Source organism: Scyliorhinus canicula, chromosome 13 (genome assembly GCF_902713615.1).
Source record: "Scyliorhinus canicula chromosome 13, sScyCan1.1, whole genome shotgun sequence".
Taxonomy (NCBI): Eukaryota; Metazoa; Chordata; class Chondrichthyes; order Carcharhiniformes; family Scyliorhinidae; genus Scyliorhinus; species Scyliorhinus canicula.
In genome coordinates, this window is record NC_052158.1 from 116,875,768 (window position 1) to 116,899,210 (window position 23,443).

A 23,443-nucleotide genomic window follows, 5' to 3' on the forward strand; every position below is an offset into this window, starting at 1 on the left:
ATTCCATTACAGATATCCGGTGACTACAGCCAGCACTATAAGAGACGTAAAATTACTTTCAGATGTTCAGAATTCTTTTCAGAACTATTAAATGTTCAGATAACTTACTTAACTTTCCATCAGATTCTGCCAAATGCTGTTTCAAATGTTGAAGTTATAAAGTTAAGTTCATAACTGAAAAAAGCCATTAAAATTGAATTAAATTGCTGGAGAGAGAAACGTGCTGTCAAAGCCTTTTGGTTTGCACTCATCATCAGGATAGACACAAGAATACCAATTTTAAAAGAAAGCCACCATTTATACTGCATGGAAAAAGTTGATGATTGGTTGGTCAGTCAGTTTTGGTTGGTCAGTCAGTTTTGGTTGGTTGCAGCATTGCCCCAGAGAATGAACCAAGGAGCTGTTGTTCCCCATGCTTTAGTTTAATTTTTTTAACTGCCATGCGTTGTACATGCTTTTTCTGCTTTCGGAGGACAGGTCCCTTCGAGCAAGCATAAGTGAGCTCCATTGGAAGTTTGCCTGATCATCTTAAAGTACAATTCTTAGCGCGCTTAAGGTTCTTTAGCAAATTCTGCTCAATTGCAGAATCACATCTAACGTTCGACAATATTCTGAATTTGCACACATGGGCTGGTTGATTCTCCACCTATCCCTAACAGCCGAAGGGACCTGCTGTTTGTTACGTTCGGCCTGTCGCTGGAACGTAATACCTCAAACAATCAGGGCTGACTGGCCAACCAATTGGTACCCTTTTTTCATGCAGTACAATTGTTGCTTCCTTTGAAATTAGTATTCTTACATCTTGGTGAATGCAAGATGAAATGCTTCAACAGCATGTCTTGTTTTTTTCAACAATTCACATTCCGTACTACCAAGAACTACTCTAAACATTCATTACTTTGTATAAATGTTAATTATTTGAGAAGCCAATTCAATGGCAGCACGGTAGCATTGCGGATAGCACAAATGCTTCACAGCTCCAGGGTCCCAGGTTCGATTCCGGCTTGGGTCACTGTCTGTGTGGAGTCTGCACATCCTCCTCGTGTGTGCGTGGGTTTCCTCTGGGTGCTCCGGCTTCCTCCCACAGTCCAAAGATGTGCAGGGTAGGTGGATTGGTCATGATAAATTGCCCATAGTGCCCAAAATTGCCCTTAGTGTTGGGTGGGGTTACTGGGTTATGGGGATAGGGTGGAGGTGTTGACCTTGGGTAAGGTGCTCTTTCCAAGAGCCGGTGCAAACTCGATGGGCCGAATGGCCTCCTTCTGCACTGTAAATTCTATGATAATCTATGAATGTTTAACAGTTATAAAAGTGATAATCACCTTTGGGGGGGGGGGGGGGGGAGAGAGAGACCAAAGTTCATGAGGAATGAATACTTCTTAATTTTCAATATATTTTTATCAAAGCGTTTTAGAAAACCATTTACACTACTGGAGATTAAAAACATATAAAAGCTGTTTGTTTTTTTTGCAAAACAGTGTGTGCTCCAAAGTAACTGACCAGGGAAGCAAGGTACAATTGCAACTTCTCACAATGTTGATGATCTTGGACATCCCACCCCATCAGCACAGACCTTGCCCTCAGCAAGAAGATAGGTATGATCCTTTACATATCCCAGCAACCAAATAAAGCTGACCCCAAAAGATACACAATAGGAAGACAATACAGTTTTCATTTCTCCATAATGTGCTTCAATGAGCCATTAATCTTTCAACAATAAATGTCATCACCATGATGCAAACTAATTCCTAAACCTAGAGCTATGAAGCTACATAGTGCCACAGTGATTATGGTCTGAAGAACCAATAGCACAAAACGGAGAAATACCTTCTAAACCTGCTTAAAAAAAATTCAAGTTGAATTTTAAAAATTACATTTTAGTGTCGTACCTCTCATACTTTGGTCAACTGTAATATTATGACATTACTGCAATGCCCATAGAAAATCCAAACTTATCCAACTTAAAAAGTAAATAGAATGTGCTGGAAATAAATACTCAGCAGGTCAGGTTGTGTCTGCAGAGAGAAACAAGAGTTTGCTTTTCAGATTGACAGCCTTTTATCAGAACTCCAAACTCTAACTAGAAGAAAAATCATATCTATGTCTATCATATAGTGCATTATGATCCAGTTCTCTTTTCTCTATGATTTATGTAGGAGACATCAAATGTCTGAGAAAAACAGCATTCATGAAATAAGCTAAATAATCTTTGCTCTTCAGCCACAAGGAAAATATTAAAAGCATAATAGAGTCAGACTATATTTGACATTTAAGAGCAAATTTAAGCCAATTTCTGAAGTCACAGTTTCAACAAACTATCAATGCTCCATTTTGTTCCTGAGGTTCTGATTTTGATTTTAAAAAACCTAACTAAACACGCAAGTTGTAACAAATACCATTTCACCCGTCTAATCACCTTCGAGGATATTTGTTCTGGACAGGTAAACTGCCTTTCCCAAAATAAATACATAGAATGACCAATAGCTAATCAAACATGATATTTTCCTTACAATTGTAGCGAGTGACCTTTGGACTGTAATTTTTTATTTCCATCTGGTTTCAACACCAAATTAGGAATCATATTGTGTAACACCAAAACAACTAGTGTACCACAAACGTAAATGCAATACTTGAATTGTTCCAAAGACTAATTAAACCGAATAGTTTGTGATTTTCTTGCAAAAGAAAAGTGAAACTTGAGAATTTCAGAAAAAGGGACCAAATGATTTATTATGGTAAGAAAGTAAATGCACATTCCTTCCAATCAATACTGTCACAACTAGATAATTAACGGTGGCATCTACTGCAATATAGTGACACATTATCCTGATCACCCATGATAATTTACAGGCATATTGACACAAGGTGATAACATGCACAAAGAAATTATAGGCCTCATGAAAAAATGCTTATGCAAGGATTTCAACGAGTACGTTTCTTCAAAAATACCTCTTATTGCAGATGTGATCAATTTGTCTTATAATGCCATTGTTTAAATTCTATGATTTTAAATGGAGCTCTGACTGATTTAGTAAAGTGTTGAATTCCTTGGTTTATACTTTTCATGTTACAATTTTTGAGATCATAAAAAAAGGAAACAACAGCATTACAAATGGACAAAATGATTTCATTTCAGTACTTTAATTTGTGGTGCTCCACAGGAAAAGCTTAAGATTCTAAAAGTTTTTATTTAAGTCAGATCATTAGATAAAATAAATGAAAGTACATTCAATTATACATTACAAAAGTGTTAATGGAAACACTATAAAGGCATTCATTGATTTGTCTACTCCAAATGTTTAAAAATGGAATAGATTATTGCCCATCACATAGAAAAATCTTGTTGCGTTATTTGGTGACTCTCATTTTGGAGACGACATAGGGGCACGGTAGCACAGTGGTTAGTGGTTAGCACTGTTGCTTCACAGCACCAGGGTCCCAGGTTCAATTCCCAACTTGGGTCACTGTCTGTGCGGTGTCTGCACGTTCTCCCTGTGGCTGCATGGGTGCTCCGGTTTCCTCCCACAAGTCCCGAAAGACGTGCTGTTAGATAATTTAGACATTCTGAATTCTCCCTCTGTGTACCCGAACAGGTGCCGAAATGTGGCGACTAAGGGGCAATTAGGGCAATTGTCCTTCTAGATGGTTGTGGGCCTGGAAGGTACTGTCTAACGAACCTTGGTGGATGGTACACTGCTGGTACCTTGAGTTGGAGGAGGAGGGAGTGGATGTTTGGGACGTCAATCAAGCAGGCTGTTTTGTCCTGGATGATCATAGAACTCCTACAGTGCAGAAGGAAGCCATTGAAATCATTGAGTCTGCACCAACCCTCTGAAAAAGCACCTCACCTAGCTAGGCCCACTCCTTCGCAACTAGGGGCTTTTCACAGTAACTTAATTTCAGTGTTAATGTAAGCCGACTTATGGCAATAAAGATCATTATTATTGCCTCAATTGATTAATGACCAGCAACTAGCAACAGGACTATTTTGATAAAGTACCCAGTCTGAACAATGCCTCACAACTGTCTATTACTCTAGAACTGCACAGTAATTTTCCCTGATGTCACTTGTAAATATGTTTCTAATTTAACCCAGCAACACAAGATGCTTGAAGCTCAAAAGGGATCGGCAAGGTGGCAGTGACTAGCACGTCTAACTCACGCACCGGGGTTCGATTCCGACCTTGGGCGACTGCGTGGAGTTTGCACATTCTCCCAGTGTCTGCATGGGTTTCCTCCAGGTGCTCCCAATGAAACATGTTACTACTGTGGGTGGGTCACCCCCCTGTGGAAACTACTCGAGAATAAGTAATATCATATCCAAAGATGTGCAGGTTAGGTGGAATGACCATTATAAATTGCCCCTTAGTGTCCAAAGATTAGGTGCGGTTAAGGGGTTGCGAAGGAGTGGGCCTAGCTAGGTGAGGTGCTTTTTCAGAGGGTTGGTGCAGACTCAATGATTTCAATGGCTTCCTTCTGCACTGTAGGAGTTCTATGATCATCCAGGACAAAGCAGCCTGCTTGATTGACGTCCCAAACATCCACTCCCTCCTCCTCCAACTCAAGGTACCAGCAGTGTACCATCCACCAAGGTTCGTTAGACAGTACCTTCCAGGCCCACAACCATCTAGAAGGACAAAGACATCAGAACTAGGGAACACCACTACCTGAAGTTCACCTCCAAGCCACTCACCGCCCTGACTTGGAAATATATCACCGTTCCTTCACTTGTCTCTGGGTCAAAATCCTGGAACTTCCTCCCGAACAGGACACTTGTACTTGCACCACATGAACCGCAGCAGTTCAAGAAGGCAGCTCACCACCCCTTCTTACGTGCAATTCAGCATGGGTAATGCTGACCTAGCCAGCGAAGCTCACATCCCCTGAATGATCAAGAACTAAACCTGAAATTTCACCAAATGACATTCCCCCATAACCTGCTCAACGTTGTCACTTGCAACTTAACAAGTTGCACTCACTTGGATATAAATAACGTTCCTCTATTTCACTACCAAACAGGACAATTTAGTTCTGCATCCATACAATGCTTCCTCAAACAGTCAAAATTAGGAATTAATCTTCTCTGTTTACAAAGTGAGCAGTATGGAAGCGATATTTCGAGGATGATTTTGATTTGATTTATTATTGTCACATGTATTAGTATACAGTGAAAAGTATTGTTTCTTGCATGCTGTACAGACAATGTATACCGTACATAGGGAAGGAAGGAGAGACTGCAGAATATGTTACAGTTATAGCAAGGTGTAGAGAAAAGATCAACTTAATACAAGGTAGGTCCATTCAAAAGTCTGATGGCAGTAGGGAAGAAGCTGTTCTTGAGTCGGTTGGTACGTGACCTCAAACTTTGGTATATTTTTCTTGACGGAAGAAGGTGGAAGAGAGTATGTCCGGGGTGTGTGGGGTCCTTAATTATGCTGGCTGCCTTTCTGAGGCAGTGGGAATTATAGATAGAGTCAATGGATGGGAGGCTGGTTTGCGTGATGGACTGGGCTACATTCGCAACCTTTTGTAGTTTCCTGCGGTCTTGGGCAGAGCAAGCTCCATACCAATCTGTGATACAACCAGAAAGAATGCTTTCTGTGGTGCATCTGTAGAAGTTGGTGAGGGTCGTGGCTGACATGCCAAATTTCCTTTGTCTTCTGAGAAAGTCGTTGATGGGCTTTCTCAACTATAGTGTCGGCATGGGGGGTCCAAGACAGGCTGTTGGTGATCTGTACACCTAAAATCTTGACGCTCTCGACCCTTTCTACTTTGTTCCCATTGATGTAGACAGGGGCATGTTCTCCACTACGCTTCCTGAAGTCGATGATAATCTCTTTCGTGCTACTTCTGCTTATTCAATCATACTTCATTATAATCAGTCTTAGACAGAAATTATTTCCATATTCTTAATTTTACTTCAATGCAACAAACTGACAATTGCTGAAGCACCCAGCTTCTTCTCTTCCCTTTCCCCCCCCCAACAAATAGAAACAAAACAGAATTCAGCAGACAGATCATTAGAAAGCAGTAGTCTTTCATGGGAGTTCTGGGACAAAGGGTGCATACCCAATGGCTCAGAAGATTAAGTGCCTTTCGTCTTCAGGGGGAGTGTGTAAATCCAATTTAAACTGAAAACATTTGCAAATGTTCAGCTCCTACTGCATATGCCAAACTGACCATCCTGTGGAAAAGCCAAAAGGATGATTGGTGTCAGATTTGGCATATGTATATTACCCCCGAGGGGAATTGAAAGCTTTTCAAGGGCTAGGGCGAAGGTCTCTGGCTGATTTACAACTGGGCTGCAGGAACCTGATGTCGACACTGATTGATCGAAGGTGGACTACCAACTGAGCTAGGCAGACATTCAGAATCAAAAGATTACAGGCTCAAATCCCACTCCAGAAGTTGTATACAAAATATTAGGTAAACAATTCAGTCTGTTATAACTAATGTTCTAGACCATAATTACCCTCAATCAACTCTGCCAAAAAAGATGAAGTGCTCATCCATCATATTATTTTCATGAGATCTTGCTGTGCACATAATGGCAGCCAAATTGCCTACATAACTGCTGTTCACATCAACAAGTTAAAATTATTTTGGATATTAAGATTAAAGAAAAGTAGCTGAAGGGATATAGGAATAGGATGGTAGCTGCAATTAGACCATCTGCTTAAGCCGGAAAGGAGAAAACATCAACACAAGATGGTTAAGCTGAATGGGTGTTTTAGACATTGAAACATCTATTATTTACTGCGAGCCTTTCTTTACTTTCATGACGAGGCAAATGCACATTGGTTCTTTTTATTTAAGTCAGAATCAAGCATCATGCACCCAGATGTGAAAGAACAGAAAATGCATGAGACATCACATGACAAATATGACCTTCATACTAATTATTTCATTTGTTTTCAGAGCATTAAATAAAATTAAGCCTTATATTGATTTACTGTATACAAGAGCCCTTCCCATCTGTTTTAGATTTATTGTCAATTCATGGAATATTACTCCAAGGAAAACCATTTAATTTTGAGCACTAATGACACCAAAAGCACTGTTCACAGCTTTCAAAACTTACTTTTAATTTATAATATATACCATGTGAAGCTCCGCGCGATTAATGTATTATAGACATGTGTACAGATTGATACTCATCCCAGATTAGAGTTGTTTAGCATAAACAATGCAAATCAAGGCTAATACAATTGGCCGCGTTGAGGCAACCCAATTCTTTAAAAAGGCCGATGGCAGGAACAAGTTGGAATTACTGTACACTACAAACATGGCCAAACATTACAGCTAACTTTTTTTCAATCAGAAATTAACATTATTTTGCCAGTGACCTCCAGTGCATTGCATGGAGTTTACAAAAATATAAGTTGGAGTTAATAAATAACAAGAGATAAACAAGGTAAAAATAAAGTTTTCCTGCTTCATTAAAAAACTCTGTCTGACTGGAAGTCAGGGGAGGGAGGAGGGGGTAGGGGGCAGCGGGAGGGAGGAGGGGGTAGGGGGCAGCGGGAGGGAGGAGGGGGTAGGGGGCAGCGGGAGGGAGGAGGGGGTAGGGGGCAGCGGGAGGGAGGAGGGGGTAGGGGGCAGCGGGAGGGAGGAGGGGGTAGGGGGCAGCGGGAGGGAGGAGGGGGTAGGGGGCAGCGGGAGGGAGGAGGGGGTAGGGGCAGCGGGAGGGAGAGGGGGGAGGGGGGAGCGGGGGGAGGGGGGGGGCAGGGGAGGGGAGGGTAGGGGGCAGGGGGGAGGAGAGGGTAGGGGGCAGCGGGAGGCAGGAGAGGGTAGGGGGGGCAGCGGGAGGGAGGAGAGGTAGGGGGCAGCGGGAGGGAGGAGGGGGTAGGGGGGGGCAGAGGGAGGGAGGGGGGTAGGGGGCAGCGGGAGGGAGGAGGGGTAGGGGGCAGCGGGAGGGAGGAGGGGTAGGGGCAGCGGGAGGGAGAGGGGGTAGGGGGCAGCGGGAGGGAGGAGGGGGTAGGGGGCAGCGGGAGGGAGGAGGGGGTAGGGGGCAGCGGGAGGGAGGAGGGGGTAGGGGGCAGCGGGAGGGAGGAGGGGGTAGGGGGCAGCGGGGGAGGAGGGGGGGGGGGCAGCGGGAGGGAGGAGGGGGTCGGGGGCAGCGGGAGGGAGGAGGGGGTAGGGGGGCAGCGGAGGGGGGGGGGGCAGGGAGGGAGGAGGGGTGGGGGCAGCGGGAGGGAGGAGGGGGTCGGGGGCAGCGGGAGGGAGGAGGGGGTCGGGGGCAGCGGGAGGGAGGAGGGGGTCGGGGGCAGCGGGAGGGAGGAGGGGGTAGGGGGCAGCGGGAGGGAGGAGGGGGTAGGGGGCAGCGGGAGGGAGGAGGGGGTAGGGGGCAGCGGGAGGGAGGAGGGGGGTAGGGGGCAGCGGGAGGGAGGGAGGGAAGGGGCAGCGGAGGGAGGGAGGGAAGGGGCAGCGGAGGGAGGGAGGGAAGGGGCAGCGGAGGGAGGGAGGGAAGGGGCAGCGGAGGGAGGGAGGGAAGGGGCAGAGGGAGGGAGGGAAGGGGGCAGCGGGAGGGGAGGGAAGGGGGCAGCGGGAGGGGAGGGAAGGGGGGCAGCGGGGAGGGGAGGGAAGGGGGCAGCGGGAGGGGAGGGAAGGGGGCAGCGGGGAGGGGAGGGAAGGGGGCAGCGGGAGGGGAGGAAGGGGGCAGCGGGAGGGGAGGGAAGGGGGCAGCGGGAGGGGAGGGAAGGGGGCAGCGGGAGGGGAGGGAAGGGGGCAGCGGGAGGGGAGGGAAGGGGGCAGCGGGAGGGGAGGGAAGGGGGCAGCGGGAGGGGAGGGAAGGGGGCAGCGGGAGGGGAGGGAAGGGGGCAGCGGGAGGGGAGGGAAGGGGGCAGCGGGAGGGGAGGGAAGGGGGCAGCGGGAGGGGAGGGAAGGGGGCAGCGGGAGGGGAGGGAAGGGGCAGCGGGAGGGGAGGGAAGGGGGCAGCGGGAGGGGAGGGAAGGGGGCAGCGGGAGGGGAGGGAAGGGGGCAGCGGGAGGGGAGGGAAGGGGGCAGCGGGAGGGGAGGGAAGGGGGCAGCGGGAGGGGAGGGAAGGGGGCAGCGGGAGGGGAGGGAAGGGGGCAGCGGGAGGGGAGGGAAGGGGGCAGCGGGAGGGGAGGGAAGGGGGCAGCGGGAGGGGAGGGAAGGGGGCAGCGGGAGGGGAGGGAAGGGGGCAGCGGGAGGGGAGGGAAGGGGGGCAGCGGGAGGGAGGGAAGGGGGCAGCGGGAGGGAGGGAAGGGGGCAGCGGGAGGGAGGAGAGGGTAGGGGGCAGCGGGAGGGAGGAGAGGGTAGGGGGCAGCGGGAGGGGAGGGAAGGGGGCAGCGGGAGGGGAGGGAAGGGGGCAGGGCGGAGGGAGGGAAGGGGGCAGCGGGGAGGGAGGGAAGGGGGCAGGGCGGAGGGAGGGAAGGGGGCAGCGGGGAGGGAGGGAAGGGGGCAGCGAGAGTGGGGTAATCCGTCAGCTCGCAGAGATCGTGAATCGACTTACCTGAAGCGCGGGGAGTCCTTCAAACATTCATCGAAATCCACAGTCAGCTTCATGGCGGCTGCCTCCCGGTGCCCGGTCCTGACCGCCCTATCTTTAAGGTGCGGCTCCGCGCGGCTCACTCTCTCCAGGCGTCAGGCCCCGCCCTGTGACCCCGTCACCCATGCTCGGCGCTCTGATTGACAGCCGACTGGCCACTCAGCACCGCACCTCAAGCCAGAAGCACCAATGGGCTGGAGGGAGGCGGGTCCTGGGCTCGGTTGGACTGTGGCGGCGGATGGCCAGTGGCCGGCCCGGGACACCGGTGACCCCCCCCTGAGTACCGGGGACCCCGAGCGCCGGCGGACCCAGCCCCAGCCCGAGCCTGGGACCTGGATTCCATTCGGCATTTAGCTCGGGGTCCAGTTCCCATTCGGGATTCAGTCCGGGACCTGTTTCCCATTCGGGATTGAGCCCTGGGTCCAACTCTGAATTATGGAGTTTTCCAGCACAGAAGAGGCCCTTTGGCCCGTCATGTCTGGACTGCCCATCAAGTCCCTAATCTCAATTTCCAGTAGGGTCTCCGGTCTTTAGGGGTGGGGGTTGAAGTCCGGGTCCAATTGGGGTTTTGGGGGGGAGGGTGTTTTGGGGGGGAGGGTGTAGCGGTTTGGGGGGGGGAGGGTGTAGGGGTTTGGGGGGGAGGGGGTAGGGGTTTGGGGGGTGATGGGGTTTTGGGGGGGAAGGGTGTAGGGGTTTGGGGGGGAGGGTGTAGGGGTTTGGGGGGGAGGGTGTAGGGGTTTGGGGGGAGGGTGTAGGGGTTGGGGGGAGGGTGTAGGGGTTGGGGGGAGGGTGTAGGGGTTTGGGGGGGGAGGGTGTAGGGGTTTGGGGGGGGAGGGTGTAGGGGTTTGGGGGGGAGGGTGTAGGGGTTTGGGGGGGAGGGTGTAGGGGTTTGGGGGGGAGGGTGTAGGGGTTTGGGGGGGAGGGTGTAGGGGTTGGGGGGAGGGTGTAGGGGTTTGGGGGGGAGGGTGTAGGGGTTTGGGGGGGAGGGTGTAGGGGTTGGGGGAGGGTGTAGGGGTTGGGGGGGAGGGTGTAGGAGTTGGGGGAGGATGTAGGGGTTTGGGGGGAGGGTGTAGGGGTTTGGGGGGAGGATGTAGGGGTTGGGGGGAGGGTGTAGGGGTTTGTGGGGGAGGGTGTAGTGGTTTGTGGGGGAGTGTGTAGGGGTTTGGGGGTGTAGGGGTTTGGGGAGGAGAGGGTGTAGGGGTTTGGTGGGGGAGAGGGTGTAGGGGTTTGGGGGGAGGGGGTGTAGAGGTTTGGTGGGGAGGGTGTAGGGGCTTGGGGGGGAGGGTGTAGGGGCTTGGGGGGGAGGGTGTAGAGGTTTGTGGGGGGAGGGGGTGTAGGGGTTTGGGGGGAGGGTGTAGGGGTTTGGGGAGGTTTTGGGGGGAGAGGGTGTAGGGTTTGGGGGGGAGGGTATAGGGGTTTGGGGGGGAGGGTGTAGGGGTTTGGGAGGGGAGAGGGTGGAGGGGTTTGGTGGGGGAGAGGGTGTAGGGGGTTGGTGGGAGAGGGTGTAGGGGTTTGGGGGAGAGGGTGTAGGGGTTTGGGGGAGAGGGTGTAGGGGTTTGGGGGAGAGGGTATAGGGGTTTGGGGGGAGAGGGTGTAGGGGTTTGGGGGGGAGAGGGTGTAGGGGTTTGGGGGGGAGAGGGTGTAGGGGTTTGGGGGGAGGGGGTTTGGGGGGAGGGTGTAGAGGTTTGGTGGGGGAGGGTGTAGGGGCTTGGGGGGGAGGGTGTAGAGGTTTGTGGGGGGAGGGGGTGTAGGGGTTTGGGGGGAGGGTGTAGGGGTTTGGGGAGGTTTTGGGGGGAGAGGGGTGTAGGGGTTTGGGGGGGAGGGTATAGGGGTTTGGGGGGGGAGGGTGTAGGGGTTTGGGAGGGGAGAGGGTGGAGGGGTTTGGTGGGGGAGAGGGTGTAGGGGGTTGGTGGGAGAGGGTGTAGGGGTTTGGGGGAGAGGGTGTAGGGGTTTGGGGGAGAGGGTATAGGGGTTTGGGGGGAGAGGGTGTAGGGGTTTGGGGGGGAGAGGGTGTAGGGGTTTGGGGGGAGGGGGTTGGGGGGGGTGTAGGGATTTGGGGGGAGAGGGTGTAGGGGTTTGGGGGAGGAGGTGTAGGGGTTTGGGGGGAGGGGGTGTAGGGGTTTGGGGTGGAGATGGTGTAGGGGTTTGGTGGGTGTAGGGGTTTGGGGGGAGAGTGTGTAGGGGTTTGGGGGGAGGGTGTAGGGGTTTGGGGGGAGAGGGTGTCGGGGTCTGGGGGAGGGTGGAGGGGTTTGGGGAGTGTGTAGGGGTGGAGGGGGTAGAGGTTTTGGGGGTGGTGAGGGGGTAGGGGTTTGTGGGGGTTGGGGGCTGTAGGGGTAAGGGTTCTGGTTTGGGGGGGGGGGGGTAGGGGTAAGGGCCCGGGTCCAATTCGGGTTCTCCAGGTGGAGGCCCTGGTCCAATTTGGGCGGGTGAGGTTACGGTCCTGGTCCAATTCGGGTTTGGGGGGTGTAGGAGTCCGAGTCTAATTCGGGTTGGAGGGGCGGTCCGGATCCAATTCTGGGTCGGGGAGGGTCAGGGGTCCGAGTCCAATTCGGATTTGGGGGGTGTAGGATTCCGAGTCTAATTCGGGATTGGGGGTCCGGGTCTAATTCGGGTTTGGGGGAGGGTCCAATTCCGTTTTGAGCCGGGACGGGGGTCCGCGCCCAATTTGTGTTTGAGCCAGATTTGTGTTGTTCAGATTTTTAAAATGAGAGTAATGTTTCGGGTACAAACAAAGGCGATTTTTCGCTAAGAATCCCCGATGTCTTCATAAGAACATATTGTAGGGCGAAGGGTAAAAGTAGCAAAATATTTACAGAAAAATCACTTCAAGAAACATGACATGAGCAAAATTGAATAAAAGGCGATCATGCCGCCATCTGCTGGGACATAGCCATAAACATCAGTTGTGCCTTCATTTCCCCAGTCTTTTTGAACAAGCCCTGATTCTATTGTTTTTTTGTACATTAGCGCATAGCGAGAGCACTGAAGTTTTTTCACTTTGGACATTCGCATCGTTCTTTATTTCACAATTCAAAGGCCATTCATAAATCGCAAGGCTCAAATGAAATTGCTCCTCAATTAATTTCCAGTGTACCTTCAATTTCTGTATCAACTTTCTAGGATAAAGACACAATTGAGAGCGATGTAGGAACATCATAACCCCAACAGCGCAGAAGGAGGCCATTCGGCCCATTGAGTCTGCACCAAGCCTCTGAAAGAGCACCCCACCTAGACCCTATCCCTGTAGCCCCATCTAACCTTTGACCACTTGGGGGCAATTTGGCATTGTCAATCCACCTAACCTACACATCTTTGGACTGTGGGAGGAAACTGGAGCACATAGAACATTACAGCGCAGTACAGGCCCTTCGGCCCTCGATGTTGTGCCGACCTGTGAAACCCCTCTAAAGCCCATCTACACTATTCCATGCCCTTACTACTGTGAGTAAAGAACCTACCTCTGACATTTGTCCTATATCTATCTCCCCTCAATTTAAAGCTATGTCCCCTCGTGCTAGACATCACCATCCGCTCACTGTCCACCCTATCACAGTGACCCAAGGTTGGAATTGAACCTGGGGCTCTGGCTCTGTGAGGCACCGTGGCCGCTCTGAACAATTAATGTCGTGATTACCTGAGTTGAGTTATACCGGTTTCTTGGCCAGGAAAATTCTGGATTGTTTTAAAGATGTAAAGTGAGGCATTTGGTGACACTGAAAGATGTATTTAAATTTAGGGAAAAAATTACCTTAAGGTACACAAAATCCAAACACAGTCAATAGCTTCAGGGTTGTTTGTTACTGTTGCCCCTTTACCCAGCAGTGCACATTAATGATAAAAATTATTTTTAAAACTAACCTTGTGGCAAAGTTACCTTGCCTTTGCCTCCATGTGACTATACAAAATTCAACATTGCAAATAGTTTGCAGGAGCAGAGCAGCAGTATGGGACAATTGGGCGCAGCCGTTTTGGCGCGGCCATTTGGACGCAGCCGTTTGGGCGCCATGGGACAATTGGGCGCAGCCAATTTGGCGCGGCCGTTTGGGCGTAGACGACAGAATTTTTTTTAGTTTTTGTGGCTAGTAAATTGTTGCAAGATTCAGTATCATTCGAAGGAAGGACTTAAAAGCAAGCTTAAAACTGTAAATTAAAAGATGAGCTTTAAAAAGTTTTTTAACTAACTTTATTGTAAATTAAAACCTTAAATTAGTTCATTTAGTTAAAAACTTTAAATTAGTTCATTTAGTTTAGTTCATTTGGTAATTATGAGCAAGGCTTCTCAAGTACTCGATAGCATTCATGTTTTCAAATTTAAGAACAGTTTCATGTATTCTTTTATTTTTATTGTAAATTAAAAACCTTAAATTAGTTCATTTAGTTAAAAATCTTAAATGAGTTCATTTAGTTTAGTTCATTTGGTAATTATGAGCAAGGCTCCTCAAGTACTTAATTTAAGAACAGTTTCATGTATTCTTTTATCTGCATCTCTATACTTTTTTAGTTTTTGTGGCGGTTCATGGCTGGCTAGTAACCTTTCATAATATGCATCTCTACCTTTCTGTACTTTATGCAGGCCATCAATTAGTTTCCTTATGGTGGGATGATGCATGCCAAGTTCGTATTTCAATTCACGGTGGGCTGCCTCCGCATTATTGTTTTTGCGGTCTTCCCCGTTTAATGTTCTCTGATAAAGGTTCCAAATCTCAGGGCGAAATAAAGGTGTTCGTCTACCATTTCCTCGTCTGTTCAGACGACCAACATATGTATCTTCAAACCAGTTGAGTAAATCTTGAAGTTCTTGCGGCAGTTGGGTCGCTAAAGCATCCAGATATTCATCAATTTTGTTCAAAGGTACAAAGGCAATGGCAATAATCATGTTAGCTTTTAACGTGAAATCTGGATCAGTGTTATACAAACTACGGAACCCCATACCAGCTAGATGTTTTTGCATATTTTGAGCTAAAAGAAAAAAACATCCTTTTATTTGAACATCAGGGAATATGTCTTTCATAGCACTGTGCGCAGCTTGTTCATAATCACAGACGATTGAACTGGGTTTCAAGTTGGGTTCGATTTCTTTCAATAATGCGAACATTCTCGCATATGTGGTGCATTGCTTGTTGGGCAAAAGAGCATAAACCGTAGGAGTAATTCCTCCGTGTTTTTTTACCATAATTACATAAATCTGAGAAAAGAGGCTGGGAGCAATACTGAATGTGCCATCTGCAAACCACATATCAGATGTCAATAAGTGCTGTAGCCAGCTCTGTCTTCCGAAGATTAATATCCGGTCGTGACCTGGTCCGCTATCACAAAGTAAAACATTTTCTTCCACTCCTGGTTGAGGGACATATATCCTGTAGCATTCTGGCACAATCAATTGTTGTAAATCACTTGGATTGGTTCAATACATAATTACGCTTTCTGCTTATCATCCTCCTCAAAGCAGATATATTAGGAATGGCTGGTAGACTAGCTTGGGATATATCTGTCAAACATTCATTAACAACTACAGTTGGGTTTCCTGTGCTCTCTTTTTTATTTTAGTTTTCACGAGTGCAACCTCTACTTGTGCAGCAGAAGCATCATGCGAATGGCTGTTCAGCTGCCTCACCACGTTTGCAGCTTTAGTTTTTTTTTTTAAATAATTTTTATTGAAGAGATTTTTTACATGAAAATATTTACCCCCCCTAACCATAGACTATTACACAATATTCCCTCTTAACAGATATCCCCCCCGCCCAACCCCCGCGCGCGCTGTCCCTCCCCCCCTCCCCCCCCCAAAAAACAAACAAAGCAACAATTAACCTCAAACATGAACTGCGAACAAATTTGTCCGCATTACAACCTTAAATAACCTACCACACCCGTTGTTGCCACCCCCCCCTCCCCCCCCCCCCCCACCCCCCCCCCCCCCCCCCCCCCCCGGGTTGCTGCTGCTGCGACCTCTGCACCCTATCTTTGAGCCAAAAGTCGAGGAAAGGCTGCCACCGCCTGAAGAACCCCTTGTACCGACCCTCTCAGGGTGAATTTGACCCTTTCCAACTGGATAAAGCTTGCCATGTCATTAATCCAAGTTTCCACGCTTGGAGGCCTCGCGTCCTTCCACTGTATCAGTATCCTTCTTCGCGCAACTAGGGACGCAAAGGCCAGTATTCCGGCCTCTCTCGCCTCCTGTACTCCCGGCTCCACCCCAACCCCAAAGATCGCTAGTCCCCATCCTGGTTTGACCCTGGATCCCACCACCCTCGACACCGTCCTTGCCACCCCCTTCCAGAACTCCTCCAGTGCCGGACATGCCCAAAACATATGGACATGGTTCGCTGGACTTCCCGAACACCTGACACATCTGTCCTCACCCCCAAAGAACCGACTCATCCTTGTCCCCGTCATATGGGCTCTATGTAGCACCTTAAATTGAATGAGGCTAAGCCTCGCACACGAGGAGGAAGAATTAACCCTCTCCAGGGCATCAGCCCATGTCCCATCCTCTATCTGCTCTCCCAGCTCCCCCTCCCACTTGGCTTTCAGCTCCTCTACTGATGTCTCCTCAGCCTCCTGCATTACTTTGTATATGTCCGATATCCTCCCCCCTCCGACCCAGACCCCCGAGAGCACCCTATCGCTCGCCCCCCTGCTGGGGAGCAAGGGGAACCCTTCCACCTGGCGGCTAGCAAATGCCTTCACCTGCAAATGTCGAAACACGTTTCCCGGGGGGAGCCCGAATTTCTCCTCCAGCTCTCTCAGGCTCGCAAACCTCCCATCTACAAACAGATCCTTCAGCTGCCTGATGCCCACCCTGTGCCAGCTCTGAAATCCCCCGTCCATGTTCCCCGGGATGAATCTATGGTTCCCTCTTAACGGTGCCTCCATCAGACCTCCCACTTCCCCCCTGTGTCGCCTCCACTGCCCCCAGATCTTGAGGGTGGCCGCCACCACCGGGCTCGTGGTGTACCTCGTGGGAGGGAGCGGCCATGGCGCCGTTACTAGGGCCCCCAGGCTTATGTTGCCACAGGACGCCCTCTCCATTCGTTTCCAAGCTGCCCCCTCCCCTTCCATCATCCACTTGCGCACCATCGATACATTAGCCGCCCAGTAATACCCCGAAAGGTTGGGTAATGCCAGCCCTCCACTCTCCCTACTCCGCTCCAAGAAGACCCTCCTCACCCTTGGGGTGCCATGCGCCCACACGTAGCTCATGATGCTGCTCGTCACCTTTTTGAAGAAGGCCCTAGGGAGGAAGATGGGCAAGCACTGAAATAAAAACAAAAACCTTGGGAGGACCGTCATTTTAACGGACTGCACTCTGCCCGCCAGCGACAGCGGCACCATGTCCCACCTTTTAAATTCCTCCTCCATCTGTTCCACTAGCCTAGAGAAGTTCAACTTGTGGAGAGTCCCCCAGTTCCTTGCCACCTGCACCCCTAAATATCTAAAACTCTTTCCTGCTCTCTTCAACGGGAGTCTCCCGATTCCCTCTTCCTGGTCCCCTGGGTGTATCACAAATACCTCACTCTTACCCAAGTTTAGCTTGTACCCCGAAAAGTCCCCAAATTCTGCTAGCAGTTCCATCACCTCCGGCATTCCCCCTTCTGGGTCTGCCACGTATAGCAGCAGGTCGTCCGCGTATAGCGATACCCGGTGCTCCTCCCCGCCCCTTGTCAGCCCTCTCCACCCCCCTGAGCCCCTCAGTGCCATCGCCAACGGTTCAATTGCCAGTGCAAAGAGCAGGGGGGACAAGGGGCACCCCTGTCTGGTCCCCCGGTGGAGCCCAAAATACTCCGATCTCCTACCATTCGTCACTACACTTGCCGTCGGGGCCGAATAGAGCAGCTTCACCCATTTAATAAATCCCTCCCCAAATCCAAACCGCTCCAGCGTCTCCCACAGGTACTTCCACTCCACCCTATCAAATGCTTTCTCCGCGTCCAATGCCACCACTATCTCCGCCTCCCCCTCCACTGCCGGCATCATGATGACGTTTAGCAGTCTCCGCACGTTCGTATTAAGCTGCCGTCCTTTCACAAAACCCGTCTGGTCCTCGTGCGTTTGCAGCTTTAGTATGGAGCCGTGCTTTGCACCGGTTTTTTTGCTCACAACGCCAAAATTTCACTTCGCTGTCACCTTTGCTTGTTTTGTCAAAGACGTAAAGGAATCCGTTATGAACAAATTTTTCTTTACCACGATTCGTTGATACTTCCTCAGCCATCATATGGGTATGCAAATTGGTTTAGTTAAAAAATATATAAAAAGATGGTGATAGAACGAAACACTTGTGACAGCGGACCCGCACCAGCAGCCAACTCAACTGAGGCTAATTTACAAATAAAGAAATGTTATTATGGCCAAAACGTCCGGCGCCAAAACGGCCGCGCCACAACGGCCGCGCCCAAATGGCTGCGCCAAAACGTACCTAACCCCAGAGCAGTCATGGAGAATAAAGTGCTAGAGTTGCCTTCTACTTTACTGATTTCTTATGAAGTAATTCCACTGGCTGCAGGGTTATATTGGCCTTGGAATGTCTGAATTATTTCAAATTATCGCACCATATTTTGAGTATAAAAATTGGCAAGTCATGTTGCAGCTGTATAGGACCTTAGTTAGGCCACACTTGGAGTGTAGTCTTCAATTCTGTCTTCAATGGCACACTGCATGGTAGCACAATGGTTAGCACTGTTGCGTCAGAGTGCCTACACTACCAGAAGGATGTGGAGGCTTTCGAGAGGGTCCAGAAGTGATTTACCAGGATGTTGCCTGGTATGGAGGGCATTAGCTATGAGGAGAGGTTGAGTAAACTTGGTTTGTTCTCAAAGGTTGAGGGGCGACCTGATAGAGGTCTACAAAATTATGAGGGGCATAAACAGTGAATAGTCAGAGACTTTTTCCCAGGGTAGAGGGGTCAATTACTGGGGGGGGGGGGGAATAGGTTTAAGGTACGAGGGGCAAGGTTTAGAGATGTACGAGGCAAGTTTTTCTTTTTTACACAGAAGGTAGTGGGTGCCTGGAACTCTCTGCCGGAGGAGATGGTGGAAGCAGGGACAATAATGATGTTTAAGGAGCACCTTGACACCTTGGTGCGATAATTTGAAACAATTCAGACATTCCAAGGCCAAGACAACCCTGCAGCCAGTGAAATTACTTCATAAGAAATCAGTAAAGTACATGAATCGGATGGGAATAGAGGGATACGGACCTCAGAAGTGTAGAAGATTTTAGTTTAGACAGGCAGCATGGTCAGCGCAGGCTTGGAGGGCCGAAGGGCCTGTTCCTATGCTGGACTTTTCTTTGTTCATATTATGCAGCTGATATAATCCAGCCCATTGCAGAAGAAAAAATGGCACACTGCATGGTAGCACAATGGTTAGCACTGTTGCATCAGAGTGCCAGGGTCTCAGGTTCGATTCCTGGCTTGGGTCACTGTCTGTGTGGAGTCTGCACGTTCTGCTGCGTGGATTTCCTCCGGGTTCCTCCCAGAAGTCCTGAAAGACGTGCTTGTTGGGTAATTTGGACATTCTGAATTCTCTCGCAATGTGCCCAAACAGGTGCCGGAATGTGGCGACTAGGGGATTTTCACAGTAACTTCATTGCAGTGTTAATGTAAGCCAACGTGTGACAATAATAAAGATTATTATTATTAATCATAGGGCTGCTGCTGGTCAGTCACTCATAGAAACATAGAAAATAGGAGCAGGAGTAGGTCAATCAGCCATTTGAGCCTGCATTGCCATTCAGTATGATCATGGCTGATCATCCAACTCAATAACCTATTCCTGCTTTTCCCCACATGCTTTGATACCTTTAGCCCCAAAAGCTATATCTACCTTGTTCTTGAAAATATATAGGGCACAATTCAGCCACTGCAAACGCAACGGGTGTGTCCCGCAAGAGCCCCACGTCAGGGTCCACGCAGGGCACCCGGCCGAACGCCAGTCACCCGGCTTACTCGACCCAGAATGATCTGCCATTATCCTGATTTAAATAACCGCTTTCACCCGGCTCCCAGGAGTCAATGGCCACACCTGCGTAACCTCAATCGGGTGCCATATAGCGCTGGTCTTCACAAATGTGGACCAGGTGTGGTTGCACCTCAGGGGGTCTCGCAGACCATTTGAGACTCCTAGGTGGTCAGGGACAGGGAAAGGTAGTACCCCAGTACTCCCTCTGGCACCTGAGCACCTTGGCACTGCCCGCTTGGCACCCTAGCATTGCTACTTGGACATTCTGGCAGTGCCAGGGTATGAGAGGCATTGCCAAGATGCTAGATTGACAGTGTCAAGGTGCCCAGATGGCAGGTTGGCACTACCGGGGTCAGGCCCAGGGGAGCCTTACCCATGAAAGGGGAAGGGAGTGAGGAGGGGTTCCAGGGGCCACAAAGGTTGGGAGTGTGAAAGGGGTGGTCCTGAAAGTGTGTGTGGGAGGGCGGGGGGGGGGGGGGGGGGGGGAACGTGCAGCCAGTTAAAATGGCACCCCAATCTGAGAGGAAATGGTTCTACTGGAGAGCTCAGTTTGCCAGTGTGGCACCAACAGGGAGAAATTCCCCAAGGCCCAAAAAAACAGCAAAGTGCCAGCGAATAGCAGGGTGAATCTCAGCACAGCAGCCCCCGGGAACCACTCCACCAAACACACCTGAAAGCAGGCTTTGATTTATGTCCATTGAATCATGCTCCTAATGTTGTGGCTTCAACTGCTTCCTTTGGTAGCAATTCCAGTCTGATCACTCACTGGGTGAAGAAATGTCTCTTCAACTCAATGCTAAAAGGTTTACCCAATATCCTTAGACTATGCTCCCTGGTTCCGGACACCCCCACCTTCGGGAATATTCTTTCTGCATCGACCCTGGTTCGTTCTGTTCGTAATTTGTAGGTTTCTATGAGATCCACCCTCCTTGTTCTGCACTCCAGCGTATATAGTCCTAACTGACTCAGTCTTTTCTAATTCCTCAGTCCTGCCAACACAGGAGTCAGTCTGGTAAACCTTCTCTGCTATCCCTCTATTGCAAGAACATCCTTCCTCAGGCAAGGAGACCAAAACAGCACACTATTCCAGGTGTGGCTTCACCAAGGCCCTGTATATCTGCAGCAAGACATCCCCACTCCTGTACTTAAATCTCTCGCTATGAAGGGCAATATACCATTTGCTTTCTTTTCAGCCTGCTCCGCCTGGGCTTGCTTACCTTCAGCGACTGGTGTACAAGGAAACACAGGTCTACTTGCACATTCCCATTTCTTAATTTATAGCCATTCAGATAATAATCTGCCTTCCTTTTTTTACTGCCAAAGTGGATAACCTCACATTTATCCACATTATACTGCAGCTGCCATGCATTTGCCCACTTACTCAGCTTGCCCAAATCACACTGAAGGACCATTGCATCCTCCTCACAGCTCACCCTCCCACCCAGCTTGTGTCATCTGCAAATTTTGAGTTATTACATGTAGTTCCCTCATCTACATCATTAATATATATTGTGAATAGCTGTTGTCCTGTGGTACCATACTAGTCACTGCCTGATATTTGGAGGACCTGTTTATTCCTACTCTTTGTTTCCTGTCTGCAAAGTTTCCTATCAATCTTGATGCAGTATCCCCAATTCCATGTTCTTCAATTTTACACAATAGAACATAGAAAAATGCAGCACAGAACAGGCGCTTCGGCCTACGATGTTGTGCCAAACCTTTCTCCTAGATTAATCATAGATTATCATAGAATTTACACCGGTTCTTGGAAAGAGCACCCTACCCGAGGTCAACACCTCCACCCTATTCCCATAACCCAGTAACCCCACCCAACACTAAGGGCAATTTTGGACACTAAGGGAAATTTATCATGGCCAATCCACCTAACCTGCACATCTTTGGACTGTGGGAGGAAACCCGAGCACCGGGAGGAAATCCATGCACACACGGGGAGGATGTGCAGACTCCGCACAGACAGTGACCCAAGCCAGAATCGAACCTGGGACCCTGGAGCTGTGAAGCGATTGTGCTATCCACAATGCTACCGTGCTGCCCTTAAGAACAAATTAATCTAGACTCTACCATAATCCATGTACCTATCCAATAGCCGCTTGAAGGTCCCTAATGTTTCCGACTCAACTACCTCTACAGGCAGTGGATTGCATGCCCCCACTACTCTCTGGGTAAAGAACCTACCTCTGACATCCTCCCTATATCTTCCACCATTCACCTTAAATTTATGTCCCCTTGTAATGGTTTGTTCCACCCGGGGAAAAAGTCTCCGACTGTCTACTCTATCTACTCCCCTGATCATCTTATAAACCTCTATCAAGTCGCCCCTCATCCTTCTCCGTTCTAGTGAGAAAAGGCCTAGCACCCTCAACCTTTCCACGTAAGACCTACTCTCCATTCCAGGCAACATCCTGGTAAATCTCCTTTGCACCTTTTCCAAAGCTTCCACATCCTTCCTAAAATGAGGTGACCAGAACTGCACACAGTACTCCAAATATGGCCGTACCAAGGTTTTGTACAGCTGCATCATCACCTCACGGCTCTTAAATTCAATCCCTCTGCTAATGAACACTAGCACACCATAGGCCTTCTTCACAGCTCTATCCACTTGAGTGGCAACTTTCAAAGATCTATGAACATAGACCCCAAGATCTCTCTGCTCCTCCACATTGCCAAGAACCCTACCGTTAACCCTGTATTCCGCATTCATATTTGTCCTTCCAAAATGGACAACCTCACACTTGTCAGGGTTAAACTCCATCTGCCACTTCTCAGCCCAGCTCTGCATCCTATCTATGTCTCTTTGCAGCCGACAACAGCCCTCCTCACGATCCACAAGTCCACCAATCTTCGTATGATCTGCAAATTTACTGACCCACCCTTCAACACCCTCATCCAAGTCATTAATGAAAATCAAAAACAGCAGAGGACCCAGACCTGATCCCTGCGGTACGCCACTGGTAACTCGGCTCCAGGCTGAATATTTGCCATCCACCACCACTCTGACTTCTATTGGTTAGCCAATTCGTTATCCAACTGGCCAAATTTCCCACTATCCCATGCCTCCTTACTTTCTGCATAAGCCTACCATGGGGAACCTTATCAAATGCCTTACTAAAGTCCATGTACACTACATCCACTGCTTTACCTCCATCCACATGCTTGGTCACCTCCTCATAGAATTCAATATTATGTTGAACTGTCATTGGATAAGGAGAAAACTGCAGACTTATTGCAGATATAGGGGGCTCAAAACAGCAGAAGCCCTAGAGGTGTACAGAATGTGCAAAAGGGTACTTAAAAATGAAATTAGGAGAGCATAAATGGGACAGGAAAGGGTACTGGCTGATAAAATAAAGGAAAATCCTACATTGTTTTACAAGTACATTAAGGGTAAAAGGATAACTACGGATAGAGTAGAGCCGATTAAGAACTACAGCGATAATTTGTGTGTGGGGCCGGAGGAAGTAGCTAGGGTTCAATATCAGGAGTTCTCAAACTCGGGTCGTGACCGGTGGTTCGGTCGTGGGCAGGTTTCGGGAGGATTGCAGACATCAGTCACGGCGTTTCTGATCGTGGGAGGAATGCCCAACTGCTGCAATTGGCCTTTAAAAGGCCGACCGCAACAGACCTTTGAGATTGCTGGCTATGCCGTGCATGCGTGCCACATCAAGCAGTGCGCAGACCAAGAGCCCAGCGGGGTAGATTGCATCCTCCTGCGTCAGCGCGCTGTCCAGGGACTTTTTTTCGCTACAGAAAACAAGGGAGCGCTCCCACAGAGAGCAGGTCAGTCGTCCCGTGCATGGATGTCACGTGTTCTGGGCATGAGAGATTCCTCAATTTTGCAGCTGCCGGCAATGCTGGTGAAAGCTCCTGGGCCTCTGGTGACCAACCCATGAAGAAGCTGAAAACAGGAACAAAGCAGCATAAAGGTGATTACTTGAGGTAATTGTGCCACTGCAAA

The 23,443-nt window shown here is 49.6% G+C and overlaps 1 protein-coding gene across 7 annotated transcripts in view; it reads right to left on the minus strand.

The window, feature by feature from the left end:
* LOC119976607 (arf-GAP with coiled-coil, ANK repeat and PH domain-containing protein 2-like) overlaps nucleotides 1-9,622 on the minus strand; it is a 174,338-nt gene extending 164,716 nt beyond the window's left edge. For all 7 annotated transcript variants that reach the window (XR_005462949.1, XR_005462948.1, XM_038817221.1 and 4 more), the window contains exon 1: nucleotides 9,476-9,622. Coding sequence is in view for 5 of the 7 variants with exons in the window: in XM_038817221.1 (XP_038673149.1) it covers nucleotides 9,476-9,528 (53 nt within the window). In the remaining 2 variants the exon portion in view is untranslated. The remainder of the gene's footprint in view (nucleotides 1-9,475) is intronic.
* Between the last annotated feature and the right edge of the window lie 13,821 nt (nucleotides 9,623-23,443).